Source organism: Myotis nattereri (genome assembly GCF_964212035.1).
Source record: "Myotis nattereri genome assembly, chromosome: X".
NCBI classification, from domain to species: Eukaryota; Metazoa; Chordata; class Mammalia; order Chiroptera; family Vespertilionidae; genus Myotis; species Myotis nattereri.
The window spans coordinates 2410098-2420842 of record NC_138078.1 but is presented as its reverse complement, the minus strand read 5'-3'; the positions used below and the strand labels follow the sequence as shown (position 1 = coordinate 2420842).

Sequence of the window (10745 nt, the reverse complement as noted above, 5' to 3'; positions counted from 1 at the left end):
GACGGCTCAGCCCCGCCTTCCAGTTAACGCGGGGCGGGGAGGGACCGCCCAACACGGAAGTGCCGCAGGCCTGCGTGGGTGGGCGGAGCCGCATTGAGTGACGGCCTGGCCCCTCCTTCCGGTTGAGGCGGGGAGGCGGGGCGTTCAGCACGGCAGTGCCTCCCGCCTGCATTGGTAGGGCGGAGCGGGGTGAGGGCGGGGCGGGTTTGGGGCGGGCTCCGGCCCCCAGACTTTGCTAGGGCGCCTTGTGGGCTGGTTTTGTCGCCCTGGGCCTGGCATGGCGGCCACCTGGGTCCCGTCTCCTCCAGGCCGCGGGTGCACAGTGGGCATGCGCGGTCCGGGGCGGCCACCTGGGTCCTGCCTCCTCCAGGCCGCGGGTGCACAGTGGGCATGCGCAGTCCGGGGCGGCCGCCTGGGTCCTGCCTCCTCCAGGCTGCGGGTGCACACTGGGCATGCGCGGTCCGGGCGGCCGCCTGGCCACGGAGCCCCCATCCCTCCCCCCCTCCCATCTGCAGTCATTAAAGCAAAGCTGAGGCTCGGCTGCAGAGGCCGAGCTGCCTCCCTCACGGGGCCCAGCCAGAGGCTGCAGAACAAAGGTTGTAGGTTCCTAAATTGGGGGGCCTGGGCCTTGCGCCTATTCTGATGGCCCCGGAATTGGGGTCCCGGAGCCCCAAGTGGGGATCCTAGTGAGCAGCAAGCTGGGGGCAGGATTTCAGCCACGGGGCTGGGGAGGGGGGACACATCTGCCCTTCGAGGCTCCAGCAAAAGGAGCCATTTAGTTAGATTCCTTACAGGTATCAGGGGGTGCGGGTGCCATTGCTTGGAGCCTCCAGCGCCCTGGCCAATCATGACCTCAGATTGTCCCAAGAAACTCGGGGGGCGAAAAATATCGCGTGATTGAATAATTGGGGGCATCCATTATTTTTTTATTTTTTTTTTAAGAAAACGTGGATGCCCTGAATGGAGATGGGAGGAGAGGGAGCAAGGATCTGTCTTTGCAACTGAAGGATGCATTTGCAATTGATGGATGCATGTGCAATTAATGGATGCATGTGCAATTGATGGATGCATTTGCAATTGACGGATGCATTTGCAACATGCAAATGTGTGCATCCTTTGGGATGTGCCCTGGTCCAATGATTGGAGGTCTCCCCAATACAGCGCTCCTTCCCCCCCCCCCGCCCCCTCCCCCCCCACCAAAGTTGCAAAAAGGTCAAGAGAAAAGACCAGATGGCCAGCCAGTTGGCACGGATCCATCTTCCTCTTGCCAAGAAATGGAGTAGGAGGCTGCGCGATCTAATGAATAAATCGCGTATTATGCAACCCCCTGAACAGATATGGACTGTTGTAACCTCATTTTTTTTTTCATGAATAAAACTCTGGGGTCAAGGTGGGAGGGATAGGGAAAACGTATCCTTGAAGGATTTGGGTGTTCGATGAGCCTTTAATTGTGCAAATTGGAGCTCAGCACCAAGAATTGTCTACGCAACGAAAGGCTTAGAGTCATGATTATCGTATTATACCGACTTAGAGCATTTATCGGTATTTTTTTTTCTTTTTTTTCCCTGGTGTGTGTGTGTGGCCACCTTCACAGGTGGAAGGAATGAAGCACATCAACCTTTCCTTCGCTGCGTGCGGATTCCTGGGCATTTACCAGTTGGGGGCAGCCTCGGCCTTCTGCAAACACGGCCAGAAGCTGCTGAGGGACGTCAAGGCCTTTGCCGGGGCTTCCGCCGGGTCCTTGGTGGCTTCGGTCCTGCTCACAGCACCAGAGAAAATAGAGGTAATGGGGTGGCCGCCTTCCTCGGCCAGAAATCAAATCCAGCAACAACACCGGACGCTCACGCTCAGCTAGCTGCATGCTTTGCCTGGGAAACAGAAAAGCTTTTAACATTTAATCATCAGGGATCTGGGCTCCGGATTTGGGAGAGGGGACTGTTCTGGGTGACAGTGAGACAGATAAGATAATGCCTTATTTTACCCTCTTTTTTAAAAAAGAATATTTGTATTGATTTCAGAGAGGAAGAGAGAGAGAGAGTAAGAGAGAGAGAGAGAGAGAGAGAGAGAGAGAGAGAGAGAGACATGTCGATGATGAGAGAGAATCATGGATTAGCTGCCTCCTGCACGCCCCACACTGGGGATCGCGCCTGCAACCCGGGCCTGTGCCCTGAGCAGGAATCGAACCCTGACCTCCTGGTGTATTTCGGGTGGGCACTGGAAATATCGGGGGCGTCCCTTCGTAAAGCATACGATTGTCTCATCCGGTGGTTCTCAACCTTCCTAACGCCGCGACCCTTTAATACAGCTCCTCATGTCGTGGTGACCCCCAACCATAAAATTATTTTCAAGGCTACTTCATCACTGTCAGTTTGCTACTGTTATGAATCGTCACGTAAACATCTGATATGCAGGATGGGTTTTCATTGTTACAGATTGAACATAATTGAAGCACAGTGATTGATCACAAAAACAATATGTAATTATATATGTGTTTTCCGATGTGGACATGATGAGGGGGAGGGTGGCTTGATTCTGTCTCCCTCCCAGGCGCTCTCACTGTGAATGAATGAATGAACGAACGAATGAATGAATGAAAGAATGAATGGAAGACAGGCCTGGGTTCCAACCCTGCCCATGGCCCTCACTGTTGACGGCCAATCAGGGAAGACCCTTAATCTCTTCAACCTGTTTTCTTATCATACTGTGAATGAATGAACAAATGAAAGAATGAATGAAAGAATGAGTGAAGAACAAACGAATGAATGAATGAAACAATGAATGGAAGACAGGCCTGGGTTCCAACCCTGCCCATGGTCCTCACTGATCACGGCAAATCAGGGAAGACCCTTAATCTCTTCAACCTGTTTTCTTACCATACTGTGAATGAATGAACAAACGAACGAATGAATCAGTGAATGAATGACAGAATGAATGAATCAATGAAAGAATGAATGACAGATGAATGAATGACAGAATGAATGAATCAATGAAAGAATGAATGACAGAATGAATGAATGAATGACAGAATGAATGAATCAATGAAAGAATGAATGACAGAATGAATGAATGACAGAATGAATGAATGACAGAATGAATGAATCAATGAAAGAATGAATGGAAGACAGGCCTGGGTTCCAACCCGGCCCATGGCCCTCACTGTTCATAGCAAATCAGGGAAGACCCTTAATCTCTTTAACCTGTTTTCTTACCTGCCAACTGGGAGGTTACGCATATAACCACCTCGAACGGTTTGTGAAGATGAGCTCACGGAGGTGGGTTCCCAGGACCCACGAAACGCCAGGGCCAAGACCGCCCTCCCACGACTCTGAGCCGGTGCTGACAAAGGACAGCCCTCAGGACTCCTCCCTCTGCTGTCCGTGTGGTCGCTGGCAGTCGGCGCTGCTGCCCCGGCCGGTTTAGCTCAGTGGCCAGCGTGTCGGCCTGTGGACAGAAGGGTCCTGGGTTCGATTCCGGTCAAGGCATGTACCTGGGTTGCAGGCTCCACCCCCGGACGGGGTGCACGCAAGAGGCAACCTATCCATGTGTCTCTCTCACATCCATGTTAGTGGTTGAGCGTCCTCCTAGGAACCAGGAGGTCACGGTTCGATTCCCGGTCAGGGCACAGGCCCGGGTTGCGGGCTGGATCCCCAGTAGGGGGTGTGCAGGGGGCAGCCGATGCATGATTCTCTCTCATCGGTGATGTTTCTATTTCTCTCCCTTCCTCTCTGAAGTCAAAACAAATATTTAAAAAGAAAACAGCAGGATTGGGGACAACAGTGGCTCGCTTGGGACCAGGAATGGTGGGTGAGGGTCAGAACGCTGGAACCAGAACGGACCTTTTGACGAAATGTCGAGTCGCCCGTTCACGTCCTTTTTCAGGAATGCAACCAGTTCACCTACGAGTTCGCTGAGGAGCTACGAAGGCAGTCCTTCGGGGCCGTGACGCCCGGCTACGATTTCATGGCCCGACTGAGGTACGGGTGTGTGTGGGTCCCCGAGTGCACTCCCACCGCGGTGTGAGGACTCTATCGACCGTGACAAGGCCAGCCCTGCCCGTCGTCACCAGACAGTCGGGAATGAAAGGCCAGGCTCCGTGCCTGGAGTGTCGGCCTGCCGCCAAAGGGTTCGGGTTCTATTCCGGTCCAAGGCTTGTTTCTTGCTTCAAGTTGCATCCCCAGTCTGGGTCGGGGTGCATGCAGGAGGCAACCAATCAATGTGTCTCTCTCACCTTGATGTTTCTCTCTCTCTCCCTCCCCTTCCAGTCTAAATAGCAATGGAAAAAATATCCTCGGGTGAGCATTAACAACAAAAACATCCTATATAATAAAAGCCTAATATGCTGAGTGTCCGGTCGTCTGGTCGTCCACTCATCCAATCAAAGCGTCATACGCTAAGGCCGCTCAACCGCTTGCTATGATGTGTACTGACCACCAGGGGGCAGACAGTCGACAGGTCGGCCAGTTGCTATGACGTGCACTGACCACCAGGGGGCAGACAGTCGACGGGTCGACCAGTCGCTATGACGTGCACTGACCACCAGGGGGCAGACAGTCGACCGGTCGACCCGTCGCTATGAGTGCACTGACCACCAGGGGGCAGACAGTCGACAGGTCGGCCAGTTGCTATGACGTGCACTGACCACCAGGGGGCAGACAGTCGACGGGTCGACCAGTCGCTATGACGTGCACTGACCACCAGGGGGCAGACAGTCGGCTGGTCAACCAGTTGCTATGACGTGCACTGACCACCAGGGGGCAGACGCTCCTACCAGTAGGTTAGCTTGCTGCTGGGGTCTGGCTGATGGGGACTGAGCAAGACGGGCCGGACATGCCCTGGAGCCCTCCCACGGTCCCTCCCCAACTGGCCATCCTCCTGCATCATTCCCCGGCACCAGTCATGCACCAGTGGGGTCCCTCGGCCTGGCCTGCACCCTCGCGCAATCCAGGCCCCTTCGGGGGATGTCGGAGAGCCGGTTTCAGCCCCATCCCACAGGCCAGGCCGAGGGACCCCACTGGTGCACGAATTCGTGCACCGGGTCTCTAGTATAATAATAATAATAATACCCGGCCGGCGTGGCGCAGTGGTTGAGCGTCGACTTATGAACCAGGAGATCAGGGTTCGTTCTCGGTCAGGGCACATGCCCGGGTTGTGGGCTCGATCCCCAGCGGGGGGCGTGCAGGAGCCGGCCGGCCCATGATTCTCTCTCATCATGGATGTTTCTCTCTCTCTCCCCCTCTCCCTTCCTCTCTGAAATCCATAAAAATATATTTAATATCACAAAAGTTGTAGGAAATACACTTTTGTGATATTGTATATGTTAGTACAGTTTTGGTAATATTATATTTAAAGTCTTTTGTGTGAAATATTAATGTTTATTGCATTTAACCTATTATAATTAAAATAGTTTTTCTTGAAATATTGATTATTATTGCATGGAACATTATTATACTTAAAATCGTTTTTCTTGAAATATTAATTGCATGTAGCATTATTATACTTAAAATCCTTTTTCTAGAAATAGTAATGATTGCATGGAGCATATTAAAAAATAAAAAATTAAAATATATACATATTTTAAAAATAAATACTAACAACGACAAGAGGGGAGTGACGCGGCCACGTTCTCTCCCCCAGACACGGATTGGAGTCGATCCTGCCCCCCAACGCCCACCAGCTGGCCCACGGCCGCCTGCACGTGTCCGTCACCAGCACCAGGACGGGGAAGAACTCGCTGATCTCCAGCTTCTCCTCCAGGGAGGACCTCATCCAGGTGACGCACTCCTGGGGGAGGCAGTGGGCAGCCGTGCCCTTCGCGCCCGTGGCTTCCTGTCCTGGCTGGGATGGGCCGGCCGGTCCGCCGTGGGACCCATGAACGGGTCAGTCTTGCCACGTCCAGCACCCTTGAGTTTATTCTAGAAGCAGGTCTCCTGTGCCTGGATTAGCAACAACAGGTCCTTAGATGAACGTAGCTGACACGTGGCAGTTTAGGGAAGACGTTGTACCTGTACTGTTTATTTTTATTTCTTTATTTCAGAGAGACAGGAAGGGAGAGGGGGAGAGAGAGAGAAACATCCGTGATGAGAGAGACTCATGGACCGGCGGCCTCCTGCACGCCCCCCACTGGGGATCGAGCCCGCAACCCGGGCATGTGCCCTTGACCAGGAATCGAACCCGGGACCCTTCCGTCCGCAGGCCGACGCTCTATCCACTGAGCGAAACCAGTTATGGCATCTTCCTTTTTTTTTTTTAAAAAAAAAATACATATTGAATTTCAGAGAGAGGAAGGGAGAGGCCATCCATTGCTGAGCCAGACATTATCTCTCTAGGGCCCTTTCTGATATCCTATAGAACAAAAGCCTAACAGGCTAAGAGTCCGGTCTTCCTGTCGTCCGTTCAACCAATCAAAGCGTCCTATGCTAATGATATGCTAAGGCTGCTCAACTGCTCACTATGATGTGAACTGACCACCAGGGGGCAGACAGTCAACCGGTCGACCAGTCGCTATGACATGCACTGACCACCAGGGGGCAGACCGGTAGGTTAGCTTGCTGCTGGGTTCCAGCCGATCGGGACTGAATGAGACGGGTCAGACACGCCCTGGAGCCTTCCATGGTCCCTCCCCAGCTCCGATCGTGCACCAGTGGGGTCCCTGGGCCTGGCCTGCGCCCGCTCGCAATCCGGGCTGAGGGACCCGCCCCCCTCCCCGAGTGCATGAATTTCGTGCACCGGGCATCTAGCTGACTATGTTTTCTTCTACGTAAGCCCCTGCCTTGTGCACTTACAATGGACGTAACGTTTTCTTTCTGACAGCAATTTAAAATTTTTTCTTAACGACGTAGAATTTTGTAGGAAATCACATACCCAATCTCCGGTCTGAGTGTGAGCGCCTCTCCGTGCCTGAGCCGTTTTCCGTTTCCTCCCTCAGGTCCTCCTGGCCAGCAGCTTCCTGCCCCTCTACACAGGCCTGAAGCCGGTGGTGTACAAAGGACAGGTACGCCCTGATCCCTGACCCATGATCAGGGATCCCATGGGGATAAGTCCCCTTCGATGAACCCAATGCTATAATTACGCTTCCTGGTGGTTCTGAATCAGCCCACTGCGCCCTCGTGGTTCTGCTTAAGTTCCAGACAGAAAATTCTCGTCTCCAGCCCGGCCGGCGTGGCTCAGTGGTTCAGCCTCCACCTAGGAACCAGGAGGTCACGGGTTGATTCCCAGGCAGGGCACATGCCCGGGTTGTGGGGTCGATCCCCAGTAGGGGGCGTGCAGGAGGCAGCCAGTCCATGATTCTCTCTCGTCATGGATGTTTCTCTCTCTCTCCCTTCCTCTCTGAAATCACCAAAAAAAAGTTTTCCCCCCAATATTCAATATTTATTTATTTTTACATACAAAAATATTTTACCGGGCATATGGAATCCCACAGATTGAACATTTCAGTAATTTTTGTTTGGGGCACTTTATGGAAATAGGCGAAAAGAAAAATTTCATAGGGGCAGCTTCTGAAAAATCGATAATTGGATTACAGAAAAAATTTTATGTATACAAGGACAGTTACTATCTCTTTTACACAGGACTTAGCAAAAACAATGACTTGGCAAGCAGTCGCGATTAATTTTTATTTTTAAACTTTTCATCAGAAACATACTTTGGCCGCTTGCCGAGCTTTGAGTTTAGGTTGCCGACAAAACCTTAAAAAAAGAACGGAACAACTTCGCAGACTAGAGGTTATAAAGAGCTTGCATTTGTGTTAAAATATGAAGGTATACCAAAAGAAAATGGGGTAAATCCCCCCAAAGCAAGGTTAAAGTAAATATATTTTAAAAAGAAACAAAATGTTGGTTTCCAGCGAAATAATAGAACCAGGGGCCCAGTGCATGAAATTCATGCACCCGTAGGGTCCATAGGCCTGGCTGGCGATCCGGGCTGATCTGGGGGGCGATCAGAGGGCCCCCTGCTGGCACCCGCCTTGGCTGGCCTGGGGCAACTCAGAGCGTCTGCCCCCTGGTGGTCAGTGCACGTCATAGCGGCCGGTCATCTGCCATTCGGTCGATTTGCGTATTAGGCTTTTATTATATAGGATTGTGTGCAGTGGTGGATGGTGAAATGCCAGAGTAATCGTGGCTTCCCACTGTGATTCGAGGACTCGTCCTGACCCAAGGACAGGGCCTCGGACGCCTGCACCGGCATCCGCACAATCTGAGCCTCACCCTCCTGAACACAGTCAAGTTAACTTCTTTTTTTTTAATAAAATATTTTTATAGATTTCAGAGAGGAAGAAAGAGGGGGGAGAGAGAGAGAGAAGCATCCATGACGAGAGAGAATCATGGACCGGCTGCCTCCCGCACGCCCCCTACTGGGGATCGCGCCCGCAACCCGGGCATGTGCCCTTGACCGGGAATCAAACCCGGGACCCTTCAGTCCGCAGACCGACGCTCTACCCACTGAGCCCAACCGGCCAGGGCCAATCGAGTTAACTTCTAAACCATTGGCCAGATTCCCCGGTTCTGGCCGGTTCTCATGCACCCGGGGGGGTATGCTATCAGCACAAACATTAGTTTTTCTCTCCACGCAAACCCCCTATGGGACTGGCCCCGGTCACTGGTAATCCAGGAGCAGGTCCCAGGCAGGGACCGTCGAGGTCTCCATACACACGCCCTCCGCCTGGCAGCCGGGTCCGGCCCACGTGTGACGACGGGTTTCCCTCCGCAGACGTGGGTGGACGGCGGGTTCACCAACAGCCTCCCCATCCTTCCCGGGGGCCGGACGGTCGCCATCTCCCCCTTCTACGGCCGCCTGGACGTCTCCCCACGGGACAAGGGGCAGCTGGGCATCTATGTCACCATCGCCAAACAGGACATCCTGGTGAGTGAGAAGCATCGCCCCTAAAATCCTCCCCGTGCTCCGAGATGGTGAGCTCACGTACCGTCTTCTGTACAAACCGCGTGTTCTCGGCGGCAGGTTTCCTATTTTACTTTATTTTTTTTTTTTGAAAATACATTTTTATTGATTTCAGAGAGGAAGGGAGAGGGGAGAGAGAGAGAGAAACATCCATGATGAGAGAGAATCATGGACCGGCTGCCTCCTGCACGCCCCCTACCTGGGATCCAGCCCGCATCCCAGACACGTGCCCTTGGCCGGGAACCCAACCGTGACCTCCTGGCTCCTAGGTTCACGCCCAACCACGGAGCCACGCCGGCTGGGCCCTCCTCGTTTTATTTTTTATTTTATTTTTATTACTAGAGGCCCGTGGCAGGAAGATTCCTGCAAGAATAGGGCTTCCTGCGGCCGAAGGGAGGCGGGCTTTACTTCCATCTCCGCTGCCTCGCTCCCTCCCTTCTCCACCGCTCTGCTCCCTTCTGCAGCGCTTGGCTTCCATCTACGCCGTCTGCAGTCTTCGCTCTGCGCCTCCGTATGCAAATTCACCACCATCTTTGTTGGGTTAATTTGCATACTCGCTCTGATTGGCTGGTGGGCGTCGCGGAGTGACACCCATGTGCATGTTTCTCTTTCGTTAGCGGAGACTGCTATTCGTCAGGTGACAGATGTCACGCACGCCGACCCTCATGGCCCTGCCCTACAGCCCCACCCTGTCTCTCTGTCCTAGCTGTCCGTGGCCAACCTGGTGCGGCTCAACCAGGCCCTGTTCCCGCCCGGCAGGCGGGAAATGGAATCCCTGTACCATGGCGGCTTCCAGGACGCCGTCAGGTTTTTGCTCAAGGAGAACTGGTTCGAGTAGAGGGCCCCCAGGCACGTCCCGCGTCCGGTGGGATCGACGATGAGCTTTCCGTGAGCCGTCAGAATTCTGTCACAGTTACCGGACTTGGTCACAGTTTGCGTCATTTTGAAAAGTTCAATGTTCCCTGGCTGCAAAGAAAGACGAGGCATTTCATGAGAAGGTGGCGACGTTGTTAAGGGCACAACCCGGGATGCGCTGAACGCAGACGAACTCCTGCAAAACACGGAGACCCAAGCCAACCTCGAAGCCTTGGGAGTGAGAGGTGAATCCCGCTCGTTCGGTCAGCGTGGCTCAGCAGTTGAGCTCTGACCTTGGAACCAGGGGGTCAGGGTTCGATTCCCGATCAGGGCACATGCCCGGGTTGCAGGCTCCATCCCCAGTCGGGCGTGCAGGAGGCAGCCGATTGATGCTTCTCTCTCCTCATAGATGTTTCTCTCTCTCTCTCCCTCTTCCCCCCTCTCCCTTCCTCTCTGAAATCAACAAAAAAATGTTTTATTTTTATTTTAAAAAGAAAGCGACTGCAGATGATCATTCCTTCATGAGTTCCCATTCATTTAGCAGGTTCGGACTCGAATCTTCCATCTTTTTCCCTGGGGTCTGCTGAGCGTGACTCCTAACGTCTAAGAGGCAGTTACCAACGAGCCCGTTTCGAGGGCCAGCCCTTCCTGGTTATGCACCTGTCTTTTCTGCTGTTTGAAACCATCCTTTCGATCAATGTTATGGCCCTTAAAAGCCTCCGATACCCGGCATTGAGCACCCACGCCCCGACTGCTGTCTCTCTTCTCCGGATCTGGGCACAGACTGGGCGAGCAGTGGCGTTCCCTGGCGGGGGTCCGGCTTCGTCCGGAAGGTCACCTGGAAGGTCGTCTGGAAGGTCGTTCGGTCTAATTAGCATATTAGCTCTTTATTCTATAGGGTTCTATCTGTGTGAGCGTTTAATGAATTCTTTACGGATGCCTTCCCAAGCAAAAACGCATCTTTTCTTTTTTAAGGTATATTTTTATGGATCTCA

General features: G+C 53.1%; 2 protein-coding genes across 2 annotated transcripts in view; one reads left to right on the top strand and one right to left on the bottom strand.

The window, feature by feature from the left end:
* Nucleotides 1-535: 535 nt before the first annotated feature.
* Nucleotides 536-9748, top strand: PNPLA4 (patatin like domain 4, phospholipase and triacylglycerol lipase). Its single transcript, XM_081080909.1, has 7 exons — nucleotides 536-596; nucleotides 1595-1783; nucleotides 3880-3974; nucleotides 5635-5770; nucleotides 6926-6991; nucleotides 8707-8859; nucleotides 9602-9748. Exons 2-7 carry the CDS (start codon nucleotides 1604-1606, stop codon nucleotides 9731-9733), a joined length of 762 nt encoding a protein of 253 aa, XP_080937035.1. The 5' UTR covers nucleotides 536-596; nucleotides 1595-1603; the 3' UTR covers nucleotides 9734-9748.
* A 4-nt stretch (nucleotides 9749-9752) lies between these two features.
* Nucleotides 9753-10745, bottom strand: part of STS (steroid sulfatase) — a 189908-nt gene continuing 188915 nt past the window's right edge. Inside the window, exon 10 of the mRNA XM_081080908.1 lies at nucleotides 9753-9946. Coding sequence (XP_080937034.1) covers nucleotides 9906-9946 — 41 coding nt within the window. The 3' untranslated portion in view covers nucleotides 9753-9905. The remainder of the gene's footprint in view (nucleotides 9947-10745) is intronic.